The 25,540-nt window shown below is 40.4% G+C and overlaps 2 protein-coding genes across 6 annotated transcripts in view; one reads left to right on the top strand and one right to left on the bottom strand.

The window, feature by feature from the left end:
* The window catches only part of LOC122801829 (guided entry of tail-anchored proteins factor 1-like), a 763,064-nt gene extending 749,452 nt beyond the window's left edge, over window positions 1–13,612 (bottom strand). The window contains exon 1 of one of the 5 annotated variants that reach the window (XM_044071467.1): window positions 13,501–13,612. Coding sequence is in view for 3 of the 5 variants with exons in the window: in XM_044071462.1 (XP_043927397.1) it covers window positions 13,072–13,161 (90 nt within the window). In the remaining 2 variants the exon portion in view is untranslated. The other 4 variants (XM_044071464.1, XM_044071462.1, XM_044071468.1 and 1 more) reach the window with 4 other exon arrangements.
* A 261-nt stretch (window positions 13,613–13,873) lies between these two features.
* Window positions 13,874–24,948, top strand: HMGN1 (high mobility group nucleosome binding domain 1). The gene is made up of 6 exons (XM_044071469.1): window positions 13,874–14,029; window positions 14,629–14,661; window positions 14,751–14,780; window positions 14,862–14,912; window positions 23,343–23,441; window positions 24,303–24,948. The coding sequence occupies exons 1-6, from the start codon at window positions 14,015–14,017 to the stop codon at window positions 24,348–24,350; spliced, it is 276 nt and encodes a 91-aa protein (XP_043927404.1). The 5' UTR covers window positions 13,874–14,014; the 3' UTR covers window positions 24,351–24,948.
* Window positions 24,949–25,540: the final 592 nt, after the last annotated feature.

The raw sequence follows: 25,540 nt of genomic DNA, 5'->3' as shown, positions 1-25,540 counted from the left end.
CCTTCTATGTGGCCCACCTAATCACAAAAGGGTTCGCATCTAGAAGAGAGGTTATTGTGCCTCCCTACTCACTCATTAGACCCATCATAGAATACAACGCCCCATTTGGGATGTACCTTACAAGACACCTGCAACAGATGGAAAGACCACAAAAGTACCTCACCGGATTACTGGCATCAAACAGATACCCTATGCAGCCTGACAAGAAACTCCAGCTGTACTCAGTTGCATACCACTTACTCAGAGGTGATCTCTGCCTGACATACAAGGCCATGTCCAACCCAGAATTGATGGACATGCTCCACCTAAAAAAAATCCCGGAGAGCCACATGCTCTAGAGATATAAACCTCACCACAACGATAAATAGGACATGCTGGAGGGATAGATTCCTATCCTAGAGACTCTCCATGCTTTGGAACAGGATTCCAATATACATTAGGCAGAGCCCCTCACTAACACTCAAAGAGAAACCTTGACGAGTGGATAGGAAACAGAAAATTTACCCCGGGGACCACTGCAGTGGCTCTGCTGGACAGTGGTACAGTGAACAAATGGGTCTGCTGGTCAGAGGCAAAGGGAACTAATCTAAGGGGGTGGCGAAAGCCAACACATTCTGGCTAGGCTTCTAAATGCCCTTGGGCAGATAGTCTAGTACTTATCTATGAACCTATAAGCTCCAAGGCCTCAGAGAAGGAAGGATAAAGGAGGAATGTTTGGAAGAGTCCTGGGAGAGAAAGCCCCATCTCCAGAAGGGAGTGAGGCCTGGGAAGAGATGAAAAGACCCCTAGCCACTAGGAGCTGATGCACCAACCTCACATTGACTTCTGTCAGACTCTTGGAGGAATGGACAGAGAAGCCAAAGCAGGACTCTGGTCTATCTAGGAATGGAGTAGGGAATATCTTGTCCTGGGTATGCTAGTAATATTCGGTTTCAGAACCAAGCGAGACATTGCTTCCAAAATTTCTGGTCGAGTCACAGGTGCAGCTGGTACTGACAGGAAAGCTAAAGTTGCTAGTACCAAAACAGCTGGCACCGAGACCTGTGGTGCCAAGGTATTTAGGGCAGACGGAGCCAAGGAAGTCTGTTCTGAAAGTTTCTTAATTTTAGACTTCAGTTCCGCAGTAGGTGTGGGAGCCGAAGACTTCTATTTCTTGGCTGCTGGAGACAAGGATGGCTCTGGCACCAAATTACTCCTCTGTCCATGATCTGATTTAAAAGAAGGAGATGAAAGTGAGAAAACAGATTTGTACAGAGCCTCTTTAAAAGAAGAAACCTTTCAGAATCAACTTGCTTTTGTGTTCTACAAGGGCCTGGTTACTGAACACTTAAATTGAACAATTTTGTTGTAAATGAGACAGGCCCAAACAGCAGACCCAAGAAGAATGCCAGAGTTGGGCATCTTCCTATCACAATCCTAACACTGTTTAAATCCTGTGGTCCCTTTGGATTAATCCGCCATATTAAGAAAAAACAATAACCAAAAACGGCAAAGGAGATGCAGACACAGACAGAAAGGAACAGCTACCAGCAATGGTAGGTCAGAACTGCCAAAAAAGGTAGGTAGAAGGAAAGTCCTACCAACGACTGTATATGTATGAGATATATATAATAAATAAAACAGAGAACTATGAAAAAATTTTTACTTAGCCGAGAGAATCTGGCTGACATATCTTGCAACAAGAGCAGCAAACGAGATCTGAGGTAATCTGGAGAGGGGTATTCTGAGTAGAGACTTTGCTTGAAAGTTTTTTGGCTTGCACAAGCTATTATAGGTTCATAGGTTTGTACTGGGCTAATGGCCCTGGAGCCTTTACAAGCATAGCCCATAGGGATTACCCTGGCATGTTGCCACCCGACCTTATGGCAGGGAGTCCCAAAGTCAAAGATAAATGAAGATTTGACATTATCAGATCCACAAATTTTAATTTTTGAACATGGCTGAGTAGTGATAAAAATCGTTCATACTGTGCTCATTTGCACTATCACCACATCCTTTTGTTAGGAGTCAGATATTGAAATTTTAACACCTGAAAATGCTAATAAAGGTATATTTTAGCTCGTGTGTGTTTTCAAACTACTCCACCAACACCCACATGTTTACCACTTTTCTAACTTCATTATCAACCATTTATCACTACCCTCTACCTGCATCATCTGGACCCATGTAAACAAAACGGGCATTAAAGAAACCACAGTAACTAAAAGTGGAACATTAAAAACTACGCAAAATGTCTCACAACTCTAAAAATCAATAAAGCAGTAAAGAAGCACAAAAAAAAAATCACAATTGTAAAACATGCACAAAACAAAAGCATTACAACACTCTCCAGAAACCACAAACCATAAATCTTCCTCAGGCATATTCTTTACACTAATGCATCAAAAAATGCAATACCAGTACACATTAAAAATATTTAAACATTAGCACAGTAAAAATATCTGTGCTCTCCATAGAAAATCAAAGTGAAGGCCAAGAATATTCTAAAGCCTGAAAGAAATCCAACCAGAAACAGGGGAGGATCTAGCCCAGTCATACAAATTGCAAAAAAAGAAACCCCAGCCCCAGAAAGCTACAACTGTCAACCCACTCTGCTTTCCTCAAAGGAATTTAAAAAAAATGTCAAAAGAACAAAAAATACACAATTTAAGTCTCACAAAATGGATCAAAAAAAGAAATATATACAATACCAATCTCTACTCTTCCCAACAAATATATCAGACACCATATGTGAACATCAGATATAATTAACTCCCCATAAGTCCGTACCTATTTAAACAAATAATACAACTCTGCAACATGTCCAGTTAAGGTCTACAGTAGCTCTAAGCCTTCTATCATATCTACCTGGTCCCAAAGATTATGATAATTTTGCTTGATTCATTATTGGTCGAGTTTAATAACTAAACCCACTGAACCACAACACAAACTAGAAAAAAAATGTACTCCCCTGCCCAGACCCAAGCACAACAAAAGGCCAAAAATTAAACTAAAAACAAGAAATATGCTCTTCTATTAAAAAAAAAAAATCCTCACGTAAAGATGCCCTGAATCAAACAAAATAACGCCCACAATGACTTTATTCTACTATGTGTGCTTTTTCACAAAACAAACCACAAATTTCTCCCAGGGGTTCCACCTGTGCCCTTCAATGACAGGGACGACAGGTGCTGACTGAGGTTTCTTTTTGGGAATAAACTCTTGGCTAGGCTTGTAAGGGCCCCAGGGCCATTAGCTTATTAACCTCCTATGATCCAATAACCAAATCAGTGGGAAAACAAAATTACAACTAAGGAAATACATATGCAACCATAAAAAAATATTGGCTTTCAACGATTCTCTATATGGAAATAGACAGCATAATTTTGAGTAGAAGTACATAGATTAAATGGATCCCCTTAAAATGTTTCTGTTTCAAGGAAACTTGGATGAGGCTAAAGTTAGACTCAAAAATCTGACTTTACTCACTGTGAGTGGATTAGCTGAAAAAAAATTAAAATATTCAGTGTACTACAGACCTACACATTTCTGATGGAAAAGCTATAAATAAGTTTGCTTACTTCCTTAAAGAAAAGTACACCACCACTTGACAATTACTTCTCTGCTGACAATAACTGTACGTCTCTATTGAAGTGACTACTGAACTTATTTTGACTTTTACTAAGCAATTACCTACTAAAACACAAGATCTTAAAGAAGGAATAAATGCACTTGACACCAAGCTAAAAATACAGCCAAAAACTCTGAATTTGCTGAACTTTACAATTCTAACAAAGCACAAAATATTTTGTTGTATGAAAAATTATGAGACAAGAAAGATTTTAAGAGAAACCAACATGACCATCACAAGCTGTACATTTGTGCAGAATGAATGGAATTACTAGTACTCAGGTTTAGTGCACAGTTACAAGAATTCATGTTTGTGCGCAAAATAAAACACAAGTCATTAAGGCAAAAAAGAGGAAATATTGGGGATACAAAAGACAAAGATCTTCCCTACACCATCTTGAAGACAAATTCCTTGAGCTTCAGTAGCTCCCAGTTGAGCAGCACAGGGGGCTGAATGCTTTTCTCCTTAGGAAATCGTTGCTGGCATGATTTCTTAGTGTTAGGGCAGTGATGGCAAACCTAAGACACGCATGTCAAAGGCACACCACAATGTTTTGGGTGACACACCAGCGTTCACTAACACCTGAGTTACCAAAAAAAAAAAAAACCAACACTGAATGAACAAAAATACAAGAAATGCGAGACCCTCCAGTTATCTATTAAAACTCAGCAACAAAAAAAGTCATTGCATGACGTTAAATCAAATGCAGTGTGTTCCATATTTTTCAGTTCAATTCAAAATTACTATTAAAAGTAAGGTAATTTTTTGGTGCACTATTTTAAGCCTAATTATCAGTACGCATATTGTTTTCTCTATAAAAGTCACAGCTTTTTCTTTTACAACACATAGCACACATGATTGGACTGTACCTTTTTTAAATAAATGAATATGTAAAGAATTGCTTATTATTTTATTTCACATTTGTTAGCCGGGTTAGTCCAACTGAGTTTGCAAACAAACCCATTTTCAGTGGAGGCCCAAGGGGAAAAGCCCCGGCAAACAAATAACGATAAAGTGACAATATACAAATATTAAATAATCACAGTACAAAATAATTGTAAAAAAGAAAAGGTTATTAACTATTTGCATTGCATTGATAGTAAGCAGCCCATTTTCAGTGGAGATCCAAGGGGAAGAGCCCCAGCAAACATAAGCAAAAAACATATAGGACAAAAACTAATTAGACAAGAAAAACACAACAAAAAAAAAAATATGAACATTAAGGGTTGCACTGATAGCAGTGGTCTAAATTTACTACATAAAAGAGTAAAAAACAAAAAGATAATAGTTGTTTAAAAGAAGGAAAATGTATATACAGACCGTGAAAACCAAAACAAACCAAACTTAGAAAAAAGAAACCAAAGTGATAGTAACAAATAACGCCAAGTCGATGCTGAAAGAAATCCTTTTACTTGTTAGCGCTTTCATGCACGCCAATGCATGCACTTCTTCAGACAAGTTTATACAGGAAAATACACGGATATATATACATGCTGACAATGCAACTTTAATTAAACAATTAAATAATTAATCATTAAACAGCTCAAATTCATTACTCTGTTCTAATATGATACAGAGAAATCGTTTTATAAATTTTTACATCTACTATTCTTACTGAACATTCACTGTGATTCCATTTTCATTAAAAGAAACTTTTTGAACAAACTTTTTAAACATTGGTTTTCTTATTAGCCCAATAACTTTTTAAAAACCAATGAATTTTAAAAAACCACTTACTCTACAAATAAAAAGCAGAAATAAATTTGTGTGGGAAAAAAATATATATGAAATATATATGTTGTGTATATTTGTTTTTAAAAAAACTCCCAATTAAACCATGCAAAAATTGATTGTTAAAAAATGTATATATGTATACACTCTTAACATATGTTGACACATTAATAAACTTGAATCAAAAAATATTATTAATAAATATTATTAAAAAAACTTTTATAATAAATCTAAGATAAGTAATTTATCTATCAAGAGCTCTCAACTTTAATAAACATTTAATCGAGCACATATCATTTATCCCAGGATATGAATATGCATTTGTTTTGAACTGCCATAGCAGTTCACGTTCCTGGAGTATCAAGTGCCAAGGTCCCCCTCTAGGATTTTTGTGTACTATTTCTACAACGTTGAATAGAAAACTGTGTGTATGATTCTCAAGTATGTGTTTAGCTAGGGCGTTGGAAGTATTCTGCCTGGAAATGGCATATAAATGCTCATAAATGCGCTGTTTTAACTGACGTTCCGTTTTACCTAAATAAAATACGGAACATATTTAACATGTTGCTAAATAAACCACACCCTGACTTTCACAATTACATTTGTCTTTTATGTAATATTTAGCATCTCTAATTGAGAGCGTTGCCCCAACTTGAATAAATTTACAATAGTGGCAATGGCCGCACTTAAACATGCCCTTGTTCATTTTATATGTTTGAATTGGAGTCTCCAGTAAGTTTTTTTAATGATGATGCTTTTTTAAAAACAATACAGGGTTTTACACCTAAAATGGTGTTAAATTGATTTCCATGTAAAAGAAATTCCCAATTGTTATATAACACTTTTCTAATCTGAATTGCTTTATCATTAAATTGAGTAAGAAAACTGGTTTTATAATCAATACTTCTATGACTTTCATTTTCTACACTTATATTATTATCTTGAGATTCCAGGATTTCTAATAAAGGTTGGTTGTAACCTGTCCTAAGAATTGGACTAAAATGTCCACTTTGCCTTTTACGTTTAACTTCCCACATAACTGTATGGATTAATTTAGTGGGATAGCCTCTATTTAGAAACATATCACTTAGCTTGGAACATTCTTCTTCAAAAATGTTATCATCTGGACACATACGAGATGCTCGTACGAGTTGTCCTTTAACTACCCCTTTCTTTTGAAAGAAGGGGTGACAACTTGAAAAATGTAGAAATGAATTGCTGTATAAAGGTTTTCTAAATATTTTCGTATTGAACCTTCCATATTGAGTATTTTTCTCAATAACAATATCCAAAAAATTAATAGAAGTTAAGCCCAATTCATATGTAAAGTCTAGGAAAGAAGTGAAAGAGTTCATTGCTTTTATTAACTCGGAAGCTTCCTCCTCTGTGCCTTTTATAATCATCAAAATGTCATCCTGGTAACGTGTATACCAGATTACAATTTGACGATATAATGCATGAGTAAAAAGGAATGTGTGCTCCCAAAATGCCATCACGGAATTAGCAAAGCTGCCACCACATGGGGAGCCCATAGCTATTCCGGATTGTTGTAAATAAATGTCTCTTTTAAAGATGAAATAATTGTTGTTTAAAACAAGTTCTAATAGATTAATTATCAAATCAATTTCTTCTCCTGGACAACGTTTTCTTAACAGGAAGTCACGGACCCATTCCAAACCTAAACTTTGGGGGATAACAGTGTATAGGTCCCTGATGTCTGCTGTTAGAAATTTATAATCATTGTCAAATGGGATATAATTTAAATGTTGTAAGACATGCCACGAATCCCTGCAAATCTGTGGTTCCGTTTTTAAATATTCCTTCAACTTATTATCTACCCATTTAGCACTTGGGTATGTGATAGAATTCTGCCCATCAATGATGGGCCTGAATGGAGGATCCTGCACATTTTTATGTAATTTGGGAACGCCAAACATAACTGGCAGAAGTGGGCTGGCATAACAAAATAATGATACATTTCAGTTGAAATACTTCCCTCAATGAATAAATCACTTAAAGCATTTTTAATTCTTTGATATGCCTGATTCAGTTCGTTAATGGACACTCTACTATAACTTGATGCTGACAGCATGATATTCATCTTGGTTGTATAATCACTTTCATGCATCAAGATAGCACCCCCACCTTTATCGGGTTTCATAACCCGTATTTCATACAGTTTAGCCCATTTTATTAAATCTAATTCATCTGCAGTAGCTTGTTTAGATAATTTACTACGATTGTTTAAATGTCTAAACTGGGCTTCACAAATTTTTTTATATAGAAGTATGTTGTTATCAAGTGGGGGATTGTAGACACTAGTAACTAGTTCATTTCTTGGTGCACTTGTGGAATCCCTCATTAATATTTGGAGATTTAATTTCCGCGTATACATTTTGAGATCACATAACAAGCGGGCAATATCCAATTTCGGAGGCAACACAAAACTGAAACCTTTAGCTAGAAGTTCTACAAAACTAAATGGTATGTCCATAGAGGTGAAGTTATACACTTTAAAATCATTAGCATTGCTTGAAATGACATTGGGGTACTTGGAACCAACAAGTCTATTTACCTCCTGTATTTGTTGAAAACTGTTCTGTTGTATCCCTTCTTGTTGCGTTTCGTATTCCTTTTCGAATTGGGCTGACCCCGCGAAAAATCCTGTTGTTGGTTTTGTCGGTAAGCACCTTGGTTCTGCTTAGAGTTCGGGGCTTGATTTTGTTGTTTTTGTTGGTTATTGTTGTGGATACGTTCACTGCGTCTTAACGTGGAAGGTTCAGGTGAACTGGACGGCAAGGGACTGTTAGGCGTTGTTGAAAACAATTCAGGTTCATCATCTATTTCTAGGTGTGTGTTCCTGTTTGTATTATCATTGTTTCTGCGAGGCAAGCAATCAACATCTGTTCCCCGCCCAGTAATAGATGGTGGATCGGGATAGGCACTTCCGTTGTCGTATGCTTGCTTGTCTCTGCTCATTTTTCGTTTCTTGGTTTTACAGATATTATTCACCAATACGTTTATACTAGAAAAAATCCTAGTATAATCGAATGCATATCTGCTGAAATCTGAATCAGCTTTGATGTCATTATCAATTGTTGTTAATTGTTCTTTAAGGTCTAACATTTGCTTGGTATAATCATCAATTAGAAGTTGAAGCAAGTTTAGTCCTTGTTTATTGAAGAATTCAATTAATTGAGAAAAGAATAGTGATTGCTTGATTATTCCCGAAGGATATTTCCATTGCCTTAAGCCTTTGGGAACGATGTTTAGTTTAAGGCATTCACGGAAATACAGTATCTCAATTTGAAGTTTTTTTATATTTCAGCAAATAATTATCGAACAGTTTTAAATTGGAAACTATGTTGGATACAATGTTATTGTTTTGTAAATTAACTTGAGCTCCGGAACCATTACTTTGTTTCTTAAAATTCATTGGTTTTTAAAAATTTATTGGGCTAATAAGAAAACCAATGTTTAAAAAGTTTGTTCAAAAAGTTTATTTTAATGAAAATGGAATCACAGTGAATGTTCAGTAAGAATAGTAGATGTAAAAATTTATAAAACGATTTCTCTGTATCATATTAGAACAGAGTAATCAATTTGAGCTGTTTAATGATTAATTATTTAATTGTTTAATTAAAGTTGCATTGTCAGCATGTATATATATATATCCGTGTATTTTCCTGTATATACAGACCGTGATAGGAAGTGGGGGGGCAGTGTGGAGAAGGGGGAGAGAAAGGAGGGGGCTATAGTAGTAGAGCTGAGGGGTTTAGGAGGTTAGTTTAAACAGAAGTTACTAACAGAGAAAGAAAGTTAGGAGATGCAGCAGGTTTTACAGTTTTCTCTTTTGTTCGTGTGAGCGGGAGGGCACACACCAGCAGAGTTAAGATATGCATATTCCAAATTTTTGCCACGCCAAGTCCAAAGGATTCGCCATCACATCACTGGTTTAGGGAGATTACTCCCTTGTTTGAGTTTGTACAACCACGGAGTTGGAATATATAAGATCAGGTGTAATTTCAGGCATTTTTTTCCCATTCTGTTGAAGTACTAACTTTCAGAAAGTCAGCATTTCATAGTAGAACCAAGGCAAAGCCATATGAGACTAAGAATCCAAGATGAAATCCAGTAAAAAAGAAAAGATGCTTGTGCAACTGAAATGCAGGCATCCATCACATGTAGCTAGCAGTATGACAGAGTTGCCATATATTTAATTAATTCTGTAGAATCTTTACTACAAAACTGCATTAGACAAATGTTCAAAGCAAGTGCTCAAAACGCTATACATGTTGGAAAAGAAATATGAAAAGGGCCTATTTACGAGTACCTTTGAAGTTAAAAAAAAAAAAAAAAGGAATTTTGATACTGTGAAATCTAAAAATGCATCACAAACAGCAAGACTAATGTAGACTACAGATTACAGGAAATATATACAGAGACTTAAGAGGGCAGATGTAGAACTACAACTAGATGGCGAGAGTAACATGTTGTAACAAAGAGGTATGTGCATACTGTCAACCTGTTTTAGCCACCAGGTGATATGAGGTCAAAACTGCCGACAATCCATTTTCCAACAACCTACTTTATCTTTACATGGAACTTATCCTTGCAATCAGTGGGCGGCAAGGCACTGAAACCCTTTCTGTAAAGAGAGCAAGTTCATAGAACACCTGCACATGCTCACACTAGATGCACATCCATGGATAATATGCAGCATGCCAATTCACCTATCACTAATAGGTCAGCTTTTTTACTCCTTGAAGGCTGTTAGCAGAGATGTTAAGAGATAATAAAATACTTTTTTCGGATACTAGCTGGTTGTTTTGTCCATTTTGGTGGAATTTATTGGTTATGTTGCACAGCTTTTTCTTTATACAGTTGCACTAAAAGAAGTCTCAACAATTTAGGCTGAGCATCTTAATAAAACCTAGGAATGATAAAAAAAAAAAACACAACACTCAGTTTTACTGTGTGTTTCAAAGCCAGTGTCCCACAGACACATTCAATCCTGCCCAAAGATATCCCGAATGGCAGTATATAGTAATACATTTGTTTCACATCCTCATTTTTTTCTCTTTCAGAAAAACGTGCGAGTCACACACAAAATATCAAAACTTATCACACTGCAACATGAACTACAAGCTCAGCACAAACTCACTAATCGAAAGACTACCCATAAAAACTCCAAAACTAGCCTTACAGATATGAATATAACTACCAGACAAGCATTACCATGAGTCAGAACGGGACAAGAGTCCTGCACTGTATTTGATGAGCTATGCTCATCCACTTGCCATGTGAACATACAGGCATCAAATCCCAAGTGATCTATCAGTTACATACAAACCACATTACTTTTTGAACTTTATGCAACAATAATTTAATCTTAAACATGATCTGAAACATGACTTCTGAAGACTTAAACAATATAAACACCTGCACTGCATGGTTCATCAGGAGTTTCCTCATACAAAATAGATACATATACATAAATAAACATATTTATTTATATATTTATTAGCATAACAATCAACATTAGTATATTTTATTGTATGAAAATAAACATTGATCTCTGGCTGACTACTACACTAAGACTTCTTTTAATGTCTTCTTGCAAGATGCCAGCTCATTCTGCAACCTTGCACTGAGATTTCTATCTGCATTTGAGACATCTTATAACTTACACCTTCAGCCTTATGTTAAAGTAAGGTCACCAACAAGCAGTAATACCTTCTTCCCGTTATGATAAACGGTTTCAGCAAAGTCTTTATTATTTTTTTTTTGCAGTTATACATATACCGATATTAGTGACAAATATTTATTGGTTCTAGTTCTACAATGTGCTTCACCTATCCCATGCTTATACCATCATGCCTCTCACTTTATATGTTATGTTGTGTTTACTATGCATCTATATTCAGCTGATCCACTATCAATACACTGTCTTGTAGCCACAAGAGTACTGCCACATCTTGTTTATTCAGCTGTACCTTATGTGCCCATTCATTAATTTTAACCACAATGCTTACTGCATCTATACTGCCTTGTCTTCGTTTGTCATGTTGAAGACATCTACTCCAGAAACTGAGCATGTGTTTGAAATTCACTGCTACTCTAGCCAGATGTAATCTACCAAGGATATTTGTAGATAGCGAAAAAATAGACAACTATCAATATTCAGCTTTCTTGCTTCTGTCTAAACTAAGATTTCAGTTCTCTCACATTCCACCCAAAATGTTCACTGTAACAGTTGAGATTACCTGTACTTGATATCTAGTCTCTAGTTCTTGTAGAAAAATCTCAAGCAGAATTCCATGTTACCCCTCACAGTATTAAATTCTACATGCATAATATTATGCTAGGAGGTGCAGTTCAGGTTAGTTTCTCTGGGTTGTAGCTCCTAAGAAGAGACGTGGACTTACTAACCCCCACAACACAAAAATTATTTTATTATACAGGTGCTCAAAAAGAATGCACATAGATAAAATTTAATGGTTTTGTTTTCTATTGCCATTACATCTGGTGCACCTTTTAAAATGTTCTATTTCGGCCTCCAACGTGCACGAATCCAACCAGCCAATCTGCTGCAGCCCTTAACCAAGTACAGTGAGGCAAGAAAGCTATATGCTGGGACAGCTTCTTTGCAAAGCTCACACATTAGTCCTATGCCCAGAAGGTGTTTAGCCTGCCTTGGGCTCTTTATACTTATTAACTGTATTGCTTTTGTTTATTGGGAAAGTCCAAAGTGGGTACAAGACCCCTTTTCAACAAAGGGCTGGAAAATATCTTCAGAGAGCCCTCAGTGACCAGCACCCTAGAGAAGACCGTTTCCCAGCTTTTACCTGTTCTGCAAAGGCAAGCTCAAGTCTCCCTAGAGCCCTAAATTGCATAAAGCAAGCAGCTAAATTGGCTATATTACAACAGCGTATATGCATGTTTTTCACACATTCGTGCATACATACTGTCTAAATTCCTATGCTTATATAAATATCTTATGCAGTCATGTTATTTGCTATAGTTTATAACTGTACGTGTAAATCACAATGCTCACGGATTACGTCGCGGACTTAACCTCGTCTTTTTTTTTTTAAATCTGTGACTTTAAATCTGTGACTTTTAGGTAAATCCTTGAGGATTCAGTAATGCAGCCATTAGAATGTCATACTGCATATTCACAAAAATGATGGCTTTGTATTTTATTACCTATCAAAGATCTTAGTAATGTTTTAAAATTGCCCCTGCTCTTGGGCATTTGTCCCACTTTAGTTCTATTTCTGTTTTTACCCATTCATTTTAAGCAAATATGTGGAAAAGTATAAATTATACCTTATAATTAGGTGTCTTTTTGATTGCGTAAGCTTCGCAAGAGCAAGAGATAAATTTGTCGCGTCTTTGTGACAAAATATGTGTTAGAAAACCCGCTTGTGAGGTTGAATAGGGCAGATGAGCCTTGTTTTAAGCGCAGACAAACTTATTCTTTGGGAGCAAAACATGGATGGGATCAGCAACAGGAAAAAAAAACACATGAAACCCCCACTACAGTATGGTTTCGCATACCTAAAGATAAAAGCATTTGCCTTTTAAAGCACAGAAATTTAACCTCTCCTGCTAGTTTTATATTACCTGTAAGATTTTGAATAAAAACTGACAGGAAAGACGTAGTTATTATTGCAAACACTGTACACAGAGCTTAATCTTCTCTTTTTAATTCCATCATTACTTACTATTGAGGAAAATGTTGGCAGCAGCACTTTAAACAGATTGCACAAAATAACTGAACTCAAAACAAGAAGCCATGCACCACTATCCGCCATGTTTGATTTCTCAGTCAACAGACCCCACCCACTGCAGAGTATTATAGAATTGCTGCATTGTTCAGGTCATGAAAAAAGACGTACGTATAGCGGTTAGCTTTTCAACTAGATAAAGTGCTTTACAAACACACTTACAAATACCCTTGCTTTGTATTAGATTATTCAAAATTGTAAGTGTTACATAGTATAACACCCACATAAACTTTAATAAATGAGTTCGCAATCACCAACGTTTAAATCTAACTGCTTACATACCTCCTCACACATAAAGCTAATTCAACTAAAATAATTACTGATTATCACGTAGATAACAAAAATAAGTCTGCATTCCAAACCTACATGTTTTTTTTCCAACCAAAATACTATAAAAAGCTAAAACTTCAACCACGCCCCCCTAAAAAATCCCACGTGTGAGATTTATATCCAATCCAATAATAGCGGGTGTTTACACTGGGTTAAAACACCAAGGAGAAGAGTATTTATCTTTTTTTACCACCACTACCACACCCCCTCCACAAGGCTAGGTCAGCCTGATTGACGCAGAGAGTTAACCACACAGGTGTCCTGTTGTGATTTAAAAATAGGTCTTTAAAGCAGTATTAACCAATAGTTGCCCGAAGAGGCGTGGTAGCGAACCTCGCGTGCAGGTTTACGGATCAGAAAACAGGGGGAGGGGGATCCAATCCGGTTTGATCTAGTTCTTTTGCTGGAATATTAACGCTTGGGAACCTAGATTATCAAGGTAGTTTAGCAAATCTTCCATTGTAGGACGTTGCTGTAGTATTTGCTGTTAATATTTTAAATATTTAGCATATTGATTAGTTGCTGCTCGTTAATTTCTACTATAATCATCATGCCTAAGAGAAAGGTAAGGAAGTTATCTTTACTGTTTTGATTGGTATAAGTTGGTATGGAAACGAGTGAAATGTATTATGTGTGCTTAAATGATTATGCAAGCGTACTTTTAGAAACAAATGGTTCATAGCTTTAAATACGTAAGTCCAAGTTAAACAGGGCTGTTTCTCGGTGATCTGTTTTGTGGAGTAGTTTTAATGGTGACGGTTACGTGTTTTAAAATGGCTTTAATTTATATATTTAATGTGAGTATAACGTTTATATCACCAGACTATATTCCTTCAGTGGGAGCGAATAAAACGCTGTATGGGGGATGTCATAGTTGTGTCGATGGCTTTACAGTACGTGCTTTTTATATTCTGGAACGTTCCTTTTTCCTTGAACTGCGAGTACTGGGGCCCTTGTTCGAAGGAAAAAATTCGAATGAGTGGCGGGAAGAGGCTTGTTCCTGACGTCACAGAATTAAATGGCGATTTTTTTTTTTTTTTTTTTTTTAATATACAGCAGTGGTACTGGTTTTGTGTTCTTATACGCTGGTATTTTAAGCTTTGTGCTAACTAAAACTGAATTTTAGTATTGGTAACGTTAATTTTCGAAATTGTAATTTTATAGGGTACCGCAGCTGATGGTGACGTGAAAGAAGAGGTAATATACCACTCTTATTTACTTTCGGTGACGTGATTTATGTTGTAGGAAGGCTTATATTCGCTCTTTTTATTTCCTTTGTCACCTAGCCTAAGAGAAGGTCGGAACGATTGTCAGCTGTAAGTATTGCTAATTAATTATTTGGGGGAAACTGTTTTAGTTGTGGTGTATTCGTTAAAAGTAACTGTCTATCTTTGCAGAAACCAGTACCACCAAAACCTGAACCGAAACAAAAAAAGGCTGCTCCAAAGGTAAGGATTTTTAGCTTTATATTGCTATGTTGTGGATTGGGGGGGGGGGCTTTGACACGATGTATGCTGGTACTACAAGTATATAGGTTTTGTCGAAGGCTACTTTTGGAACTTTAAAATGGGTGCATAAATTCGTAGGCAGGTTTTTTCCTGCAATGGATTTGTTTTTATGCTAACCTTTTTGTGGTGTCTCTCAAGGGGGTGGTGTAACCTTTTGTGGTGTAGTCTCTTAGGGGGGTGGTGTTGGGAGGACCACAAGCTGAAACTTCAAATTGGCTTTGATTTGTGTATTTTTGCTAGAGATCCCGGGTCACTTTATTCATACCGGATTGTCAGCTTAGTAGTATAACCTTCCGTTTGTATTTTTTCGTTTTGGTGTTTGCTCGCTTGCTTTCATCCGTAATGACTTTTCTGTGTGCGCTGGTAGGAGTGGTACGGTACGATAACCGCCCACCACTAAGCTCCAGGTAGCGAGTGCATGGTTACTTTAAATTATAACGGAATACTCCGCCTAAGCTTGTAAGTTCTGCTGAACTGATCGTTAAACTTGAGTTTGGGGCAGCTCAAGAGCGCGCGCGTTGCCGGCATGCTTGTACAAGTTATCAACTAATTATTTTGTTCTCTACAACTGATCTGTGATAGTCTGCGCCTTTCTTGGTTCTTTCAAATAGGTTGCCATTTTGGATGGGATTAAGAAAGACTAGGCATCAACTGTTTGTGGTGTCCATGTCGGTGTTGTGAAAGTGTTATGCAACCGCTGTTACTTGAATGATGGAAGCACGAGTCTGGTTTCTTAATTCTTTTATCATTAAAGAGGCCGCATATTGAGACTTAAGCAGTTGGAACTGTAATGATGAAGCTAACAAATAGTTGGTAGCAAAGTACACACAGTTTCGTACACCTGTTCCAACACGCTTCACCAGCATTTCTCGTGATGGTACCTTTTTTTTAATTAATTTTTTGGTGCTGTGGCCGTTCTCTTGCTGTATCGGTTTTGTTGTGCCTACTACAGCTGGGCTTAGTACTGGTCATGTGATTAGCTTGGCTCATAGGCTTAACTGTCTTTGTGGGCCACATAAGCCCAGCCAGTTATTCCATGTCAGAATCGAACCACGCACCTTGTGTTTGCAAAAAGACTTGCGTCTCAAAACCCCAGCTTTACTCCGAAGCATATCACCGATTCAGAGGTGATCTCCAGCTTTACTCTGTAGCATATCCCCTACTCGGAGGTGATCTCTGCCTAACATATAAAGCTACGTCAAAAACCCAGAGCTGTTGGGACATGCTACACCTAAAGAAATCCCAATTCCTCTGAGATACTTGCTCTAGGGACCTCACCACAATAACTGGAGGGATAGATTCCTGTCCCAGAGATTTCCTATACTCTGGAACAGGCTTACCCATCTGTCAAGCAGAGTTGATTAGCACTTCTAAAGAAAAATCTTGAGTGGATGGGAAATAGGAAATGCGCCTGGGGGCTGCTCGACAGTGACACAAACTTTCTTGGGTGGCATAAGCCAGGGAGCCTTGTTGGCTAGGCTTACATAGGCCCTTGTGCCGATTACCTTATAGGTAGTACTAGGCTAAGACCTGAACCATTCTGCCGATATATTGGGGTGGCAAAGTGTGTGTGTGGGGGTTCTTGGTGGTACTCTTTTTGATCTTCTGGGGTTAAGTTTTTTTGTGTGTGTGCTTAGGACCCTCTTGCGCTTCTGATTCTCTCTTCAGCTGTTAGTCAGACATGGTCTTAATCCCACTGAATACTTTTTTATCTTAGTGTAGATCCAAATCATAACTAGAAGGTACCAGTAATCTAAAATTTCATTATAAAATGAGCTTGAGGGGGCCATAGTTAACTTTGTAGGTTAAGTGACAGCAATGTTGCTTAAAGGAACTTGAGTTCTTATAAGAACCTGGCGAGACTGTACTGGCGGCCTCGCCAGATGCGCAGTGGCAAGCCCTGCCTAAACCTGCCCCTGTGCTGTTTTGTAATGGCACTAATGAATTCCCTTTTAGTTGACTAAAGCTATTTTTATGTTTGAATCGCTACCGATCAACTAAAATTCTTAAAAGTGAGCTTTTATTTTAGCAAGCTATTTTTGTATCTGAAATAATGCAACAAGCAACTAAACTTAGTCTATTTTTTTTTTTTTTTTTTTTTTTTTAAATGCACAGTGTGGTCCCAAGCTTTCACCGGCTGATGGCCGTACTCTGTGCGTTAGTGCCTTGGGGTTGAACACCTCTTCGGGTTGCGCGATTTTTGCGGCGTTCAACCCCAGGGCACCCAAGGATCAAAGGTCGAAGCTAGTTCTGGCAGGCCTACCCCCAGAATCTGCTACGACCTTCTGTGCCCACTACCCCCAGTAGTGGTCACTCCTGCCTCCCTTCCTCCGACCGGGACTCAACCTCCCGCTTCTGCTCCGGAGGATAGGGAAGCCAGGAAAGAAGTGACGGGCCGATGACTCATCGGCCCCACCCGCCAAGAGGGCTTCTCTGTCAAAGTCTTCTCTATCTCCTCCTCGGATCCAATCCCTCCCTGGGACCAGAGGAGTAGGTGATCGGTCCCCGTCTAGGTCATCAAGGCAACACTCCAGGTCTGCCTTGGTGGCCTCTTCAAGGTCCACTTTCCGCATGTCTGATGCGGACATGGACTGGATGATGACATTCATCCAGGCCCAGATGCGTGGAGAGGGCACAGTCAAGTGCTTCCAGGTCTCCAGTCCTGCCTTTGGCTCCCTCCCGCACTCCTCATCTGGTCCTGGCTCCCCTCATCCGGCCCTCGGGGGTAGCCTGCCTCAGCACCTTTAGGAGTTCCAGTGGAACAGGATACAGCCCATGAGGACTCATCGGACAGCCCCCCGAGGAGATTCCTCACAAGGCAAAGTGCAAAAGGAGGCACAGACTTCCCCGAGAGTCTCACCGAAGATACGGACTTGCATGAAGGGGAAGTCTCCCCTAGGTCAACCCCCCCCCCGAGGATGTCTCCTTTGGAGATATCGTGGAAATGCTCAAAATCAGGGGTGGGTGGTCTGCCCCCAAGGCTTCCTCCGAGTTCGTATTCCTTGAGGTGTTAGGACAATCTACCTCTTGGGTGTCCCCTCCACCCAACCCCCTGGTGGATCTCGTGTCCTCTAGGGCTTGGAAGGAACCGGACACCGTAGAGCAGATCCCCCAAGCATCCAGACAAAATTTTGAGGCCCCCCCCCCCTGCAGAAAGGTCACACTGGAGCAGAGGTCTCCTGTGGATGCCATGTTGGTGGGCTGCAGCCACCAAGAAAGAGTTGGCTCAGGAGAGCCCCACGGTTCATCCTCCAAGCAAGAAGTCTCGTGCGATGGACCGTCTTGGGAAGCAGGCCTTCTCTGAGGGCCTTGAACTACATGGCACATGTTGTTCGGATGCGGCGGGATCTAATTAAGGAATAGCCCCCCCCCCCCAGGGTCCATGTCGGAAGGAGACAAGGATCTGTACTCCTCCCGAATGGCCGCTCTCTCTAACACCTTTATGCGGCTGTTGAGCAGGCGGAGTCGGGCTTGTCAGGAGGAGACTGGCCTGGCTCAGTCACACTGACTTCTCGGAACCCTTTAAGGCGTCATTCGCGAATGCCCCTTTTGATGTTTCTGCACTGTTTGGCAAAACCTTTCGCGGCACTTGTCCAGAGTGAGAAAGTCAGGAAGACCTTGTCTGCCGTCGGAGTCCGCTTCTCTGCGCCCCAGAGGTCCTTTTCCAAGAACCAAAAGGGTCAGATGTGGTTCTGAAAATCGCATCAATCCCAGTCTGCTCAGGACAACCAGTCCTCTCGTGGCAGATGAGGACATGGAGGACGCTGTCCCAGAGGCAGAGGGGGTCCTAGGAATTTTGGGTCCAGAGAACTGTTCTCTGAGAGGCCCATGCAGAACCCCCGAGGGGTTACCTGACTGCTCCACTCTGGAGGCAGTTGGGGGGGCATTTTTTTGAGGCACCTAGCAAAACGGATCGCTGGGTGCTTCGTATTATATCCAGAGGTTACCAAATCCCCGACGTTCCACCCAGTCAGAGGGAGGCAGCTGCTGCAGAAATTCGGCAGCTTCTGCAGAAAAGAGCCATCCAGCCCCCCACCCCCCAAGGATCAAGTCGGATCAGGGTTTTACTCCAGGTTCTTTCTGGTGCCAAAAAAGACTGGGGGACTTGAGGTCCATCCTGGCAGTACCCAAAGAAAAGTTCCGAATGGTCATGTTGCAATCCGTCCTCCCCTTATTGCAGGAGGACGACTGGATGTGCTCCATAGACCTCAAGGATGCGTACTATCTCATTATAGTGGACAGGCGTTCCAGGAGGTTTCTCCGCTTCCGGCTGGGAGCCAGTCACTTTCAATTCAGGGTCCTCCCCTTCGGTCTCACCTCAGCCCCCAGGGTGTTCACCAAGGTCCTAGCAATAATAGCGGCCCCCCTGAGGCTCCAGGGAATTCCAGTCTTTCCATACCTGGACGACTGGACTGGCTCCTCACAGCCCCAACAAGGCAGCTACTTTGTTCATGCAGGGATTATTTCCTCAGTCTGGCTCCACTATTAGGATTAACCATCAACAAGACAAAATCCTCTCTCATCCCTACACAGGTGTTGAATTTTATAGGGGCGAGACTGGATTCCAGACAGATGCTTGTGTTCTTAGACTCCAGATCGGCTTCGGAAACTGATGTTGCACGTGCAGGCCATCCTTCAACTGCAAACTCCTTCGGTGGAATTGATCCTGAGGGCCCTAGGATCTATGGCGGCTGCAATCCCTTTGCTGCCATTGGCCTGGTTGAACATGAGGGTTCTGCAGTGGACACTCCAGGCACAATGGTCCTCGTCTTGCAACCCCCTGTGTCACCCCATTTCCTTAAGCAAGGTTTGCAGAAGATCACTCCTGTGGTGGCTCCAGTCTCCCAACCTCCACATGGGACGTCCCTTCTCACTACCTCTGCCAGCTGACAGTGACCACAGATGCTTCTTGCCGGGGGGGCATTTTTCAGGCAGGCAGTCCAAGGCATATGGAACGACAGAGACCTTTTTGCATATCAATGTCCTAGAGATGAGGGCTTTGCTTTTGACGTTGTAGGCACTACACAACTCTCTTCCGGTAGGGACGATTGCGAGACCGACAGACATGTTGGTCATCTGGTACATCCCCCAGCCGGGGGGGAACCAGGTCTTACCCCCTCTGCCGCGAGGCCATGAGAGTGTGGGAATGGGCGATTTCCACCAACCGCTTTCTCATAGCGATGCACATTCTGGGACGGTCCAACAATAGCGGACAGGCTCAGTTGTACTATCCTGACTCCTTACAAATGGTCTCAACCATCAAGTTGCAGAGCAAGTATTTGCCCGATGGGGGCAACCTTGTTGTGACTTTTTTTCCTCTCCTTCAAACACCAAATGCAACGATTACTTCGCTCTGATCCCCCCTCCGGGGGAGACCCCGAGAGACTCTCTAGTTCATGCTTGGCCTCCTGGTCTGCTTTATGCTTACCCTCCTCTTCCCCCTGATGTTGAAATTATTAAAGAAAGCCAGGCAGCTGGGGAGCAAGATGATCCTCATTGCCCCATTCTGGCCTCGTCAGGCGTGGTTCCCTTACCTATGGTCTCGCCTAGTGTATCCGCCACGGATTCTGGATCCCATTCCAGATCTATTTCTCACCCTCTGTCTTCCGACTCTGAACCTGGTCAACCTCAAGCTGACTGCTTGGTTGCTCCAGTTCCATTCCTCATAAGGACTCCTAGGATCTCATCACTGGTCAAAGCCATTCTTGTAGCAGCTCACAAGCCTTCCACCATCGGAGTAAGTGGAAACGCTTCACCATTTGGGCAGAACACTGTCGTTTTAGACCCTTTTACAGCCCCGATATTGTCGGTTCTAGATTTTCTAACCTCTCTTTCACCAGGGGGCTAGTTCTTCACAGTCTAGTTACAACTGGCAGCAATCTCTTACTATCATGTGGGGCAAGAGTCTGGCCCTCATCACTTCCAAACTGTGTAAGACCTTCCTCAAGGGTACCTTCCTCCTTAGGCCTCCAGTTAGAGGTGGTACCTCCATGGGATTTATCCTTAGTCTTGCAGGCCTTGACTGGTCCCACATTCGAACCGGTGGCCACGGTTGATCTCAAATTTCTCTCTTGAAAGACTGCCTTTTTGGTGGCCATAACTTCAGCCAAAAGTGTCGGAATTGCAAGCTGTGTGTCAAACCACCATATTTGGTCTTTCACCTGGATAGGGTTTACCTCAGGATCAATCCGTCCTTTGTACCTAAGGTATCTTCAGAGGCGAACATCAATCATCTTCCAGTGTTTTCCCCCAACTTTCTTAAAGGAGAGTACAAGCTACATTCCTTACGTACACTGACAACTACGTTTCTATATCCATTAAACTGCTGATCATAGGCAATCCGATCAGTTTATCTCCTTCGCCAAAATAATTTCGGAAAGTCTGTTTCTAAAGTTTCTCTCTCTCGATGGATCTTGAGTTGTATTCTTTTAGCATATCAGAGCTCGGGAAGGCCTGCACCTCAAGGAGTCCATGCTCATTCTACTAGGGCCGTTGCCACTTCTGCGGCCTTTCAAGCTAGAGTTCCCACTGGATGACATTTGTTCCGCAGCCACATGGGCTTAAAGGTGTGAGATTATCAGCCACTATAAAAGTCTCCTGAGGTAGGGCGTCCTTTGGCTCTGCGGTGCTCCGGAATATCCTTCCATGAAGGCCACCCAAGATTTAGGTAGCTGGGGACTCTGTCCCACAGGTTGCTGACAGATGAAGTTCCTACTTCAGATTAAGTTATAACTTTCCATCTGAGTAGGTATCTTCATTTGTCTGCAACCACCCCCCCCCCCTCCTTCCCCCTGACCAATATGATCGTTCTTGTGTTATTAGCATATGTTCACATTGGGACACTTATCTGCTGTGCTATGGGGCAAACTTGATCGGAGGTCAGGGTAGGCAGGGGATTATGGGTGAGGGTAGGCAGGGGATTATGGGTGAGGGGGAGGAGCTCTGATCTATGCTATGATAGAAGTTGCCGGCTAGGATCCGAATCCCACAGGTTGCAGACAAATTAAGATACCTACTCAGATGGAACGTTATGGTGAGTACATAACTTCTTATTTCTACAGAGCAAGTGGTAGTCATGCATAATATAGCACTTGGCTAGTATTCTGAATTTAAACTGTTCAGTAAATTTCAGCTGTGCATTGCTCATGATTTTCTCTAGGGTAGTAGCAAGTGAGAACTGCTGAGTAACTGTATTTGAGGTGAATTTGACTTGGAAATTCAAACTTCTGTAACTTCCTCAACCCCTGTGTCTAAAGCTGGGAACATGCTCAAAGACCAAAAAATGTAAAACAAGGCCAGAATTGTAATCTCTGGGATGGTTTAAATTATCTATATTTCTCGTAGTGGGTTTGAAAGATTGTGTGTGGAGGAAACTCACTTGTGTAGAGCAGTGTTCTTCAGATATAACTGGAATGCAAATATTGTGTACTGTGGCCCTTTAGCTTTCCCCACACTGTGGGGGGTAGGGGGTGTCTTCCTTGGGTTACATAAGACAGTGATGTTTGCTATCGACACTATGTACCACCCTTATGCATATTTGTGGTGGGTTATGTTGAAGCATTGTTTGGCACTGTGTAAAAGCAGGAGATTGTGGGGCAAATGCATTGGTCCTTGTCAGATCTGGTTTATCGGCCAGTGCTGTCATGAAAAACACTGCCCCATGATTTGTGGCTTGGTTGGGGCACACCTGGATGTGGATTACAACATCTTGGAGCCCAGGTCTGTAGTTAACGGTTGCAGTAGAAATGCAGTGAGATGTTGAGCAGTATTTGTGAGTATGCAAAGGCATCCAGCGTTATTGGTTGCAATTTGGCTATATTAGCTTAGTCTTGTAAAGGGTTCAAACCATCTCTACCATGTATGTTTTAGCATGTGATGCCCCACAGGATCTGTTGCAGCATCTTTCAATTCTCCAGAAAGAATTTGACTGTTGCACTTTTGCCAAACACCTAGACAGGATGCATGTGTGGGTTTAGAACTTTTGCTTCAGTTTACCTCTGAAAAGAAAGATGAAATGTGATTCTAAGAATGGGTAGTGTAGGATTCTTCAGTCTGGATGATTGAAACTGGCTACAGAATTTGAGCTTCCGTTTTCCATGATACCTCATCTCCAGGACTTCCAAGGCTTGGTTCTTGGTTTGTGGTGTTGGGCCTTTTTTTCCTCTGTTGGAAAGGTATGACGGAATTAAGGGGGAGCTTTTGAGTGGGAGAACTGGCAGGATTGGATCTGATGCGTGACTTTGTGCTCCGTGCTAGGATGAAAAGCATTTATTTTAGTATCTTACCATGATTTTTTTTTTTTTTTCCAGAGAGTCAACTTGTCAGTCGGGTGGGTGTGTGTTGTGAATCTAAAATTTTCTTATCTTTTAGAAAGAGAAAACTGAAGAAAAGAAGGCACCAGCAAAGGGTAAAAAGGGAAAAGCAGCCGAAGACAGTACACCTGCAGAAAACGGAGATGCAAAAAATGAAGTATGTGGTTGTTTGTTTGTTTTTTTTTTTTTTTTTTCTTTCTATTTTTGCCCCTTTACTCCTGTTTTGGGGATAATTTGGCAGCTGAAAGACAGTGGGGTAACAAACCAATGTAAATACTGTCTACACACACAGAATGAAACTGATCAACTTGCAAGGTTTAAACCAGTCGGCAAGATTATCTTGGCTAGGTAGCTCAAGGATATCTAACAAGAAAACTGATCTAGGCCTGTTAAGGCACATTCTAAAATATGTGTAGCCACTTGGCAGTCTTCAATGAATAGCTTCGGTGGATATGTACAGAAGCAAATTGGGCTTTTCCCCATACTCCACCATTTTAAATTGGATTTCATCTCTAGGGGACAAGCAGCCTTTGGTTCAGTGGTGGAATGTCTTGCGAGTACAAGGTGCAAGGTAGCTTGGGACTCTGCCCCATATGTCAGGGATCAAATAAACTGACATCTGATGGACTCTGCTTCCATCTGTTGTCCACCCCTTGGAATGGATGCATTGTTGCAGTCATTGAGGCATAGCAGATGAGGACCATTTCTATGACTCTTGCATCTATTTTGCAAACTTGAGCCGAGGTAGCTGGTGGTGGGGAGAAGGCTTGTGGGTAGAGGTGAAGCTAGAATTTTTGACCCTCACTAGCTGTAGTAATGGCACTCTGTTTTGGTATCTGACCTGAACTGAGATGTTGAGGATAATCAAATGGACAAAACAGCACAACATTTTCTCTTGCTTGTGTGTAAGTCGTAGCACTATGCTAATTAAGCATGTTGTGTAGCTCTTCTCGAAAGCAATACTAATTAGTAAACTGTTTGGATTGTGACCATTTTTTTTTTTTTTTTTTTTTTTCAGGCTCCATCTTCAGACTCTGCTGGGGAGAAAGAAGAAAAGTCAGAATAACACTACTGCATCTTGGTGTGATTCTTGTACAAGAAATTCAGAAATATTTTTTATCTATTTTGTAAATGCAAGGTTTTTTAGTAGCTCAAATTTAGGGAATTTTACAATGGAGAAACCAACATTGTGTCTTGCATCAACATCATTGCAAGTGTTGGACTGTTAAAAAAACAAAATTCTAGGTCTGTTTTTAATGTAATATTTTTGTTGAGCTGCCAGATGGCATGCTGTGGGGAGAATCCGACATTGATTTACTTTCTAGACTAAGGGATGTAATGACAGGATTCTTAAAATCTGTTGCATTTTTTTGTTTTGGAGTTGTTTCTTGTTTAGACTTCTCACGTTTTATATGTTAGTTGTCCATTTTACAGACATACATTTTGAGTACTGTGAAGTTCAAACTATATCCGCTGTGTAGGGTGATATGTTCATTAAGCAAGTAGACTTGTATATGTTTAGAGGCACTGTCACTTAATGGCAGTATTTGTACATGTACTGAACTGTTATGTCCATTAAGGACATGTCTATACAAGCTGGAAAGTCTTTGGGAGAATTGTACAAAATTATGTATAGCAGAACCAATAAACTTGTTTTATATTAATGTACTGGCAGTTCTTGTGTTTCATTACAAAAGAAAATGCAAAGCTCCGAATGGTGCTGACTTGTTTTGGATTTGTCAGTCAGAATTTGGCAAATCTGGCTTCTTGCTTGGATGTCTCAGTTTGTATTGGATTAACTTTGAGTTGTGCATTCACTGAAAGGTGCTACTTGTGTCATAATTGATAAATCTTTGATTTACTTGTAACTTTGACTGTAAAAGCAAGCTTGTTGCATGCTGTCAGCATGTTATGCCCCCACACACACACACACACACACACACACACACACACACACACACATTCATTAGGAGCTGTGTCGCCCCCGTCTTGCTGGCGTAGTTTGTGTAGCTGGGATATTTAAGCCCATGTCTTGGGCATTTATTCCTACCCTTCTGAGTGTTTGGGTAGGACCACGTGTTCCTCCTTTGTACATAATGTGAGACTGTTATAAGCTTTAAGATCCCTTGGTGTGTTGAATTCTATTTTCCCAGTGCAAGTACAGACAAATTTTTTTTGACAGTACCACAACTTTACTTTTGTGCGATGGTTATGGAAGCTAAACCCAAGTTCCAGAAGTGATGAGTCCCGAGAGGA

This window comes from Protopterus annectens, chromosome 5.part0, assembly GCF_019279795.1.
Source record: "Protopterus annectens isolate FY-2018-M chromosome 5.part0, PAN1.0, whole genome shotgun sequence".
NCBI classification, from domain to species: domain Eukaryota; kingdom Metazoa; phylum Chordata; order Ceratodontiformes; family Protopteridae; genus Protopterus; species Protopterus annectens.
Note: the sequence above shows the minus strand (reverse complement) of the source record. Positions and strands in the feature narration are given on the sequence as shown.

Bases quoted from the DNA above. Each gene is read 5' to 3' on its own strand.
- HMGN1 (XM_044071469.1), top strand. The intron at 14,781-14,861 runs GTAAGTATTGCT...CTATCTTTGCAG, and splicing joins GGTCGGAACGATTGTCAGCT to AAACCAGTACCACCAAAACC. The intron at 23,442-24,302 runs GTATGTGGTTGT...TTTTTTTTTCAG, and splicing joins ACGGAGATGCAAAAAATGAA to GCTCCATCTTCAGACTCTGC.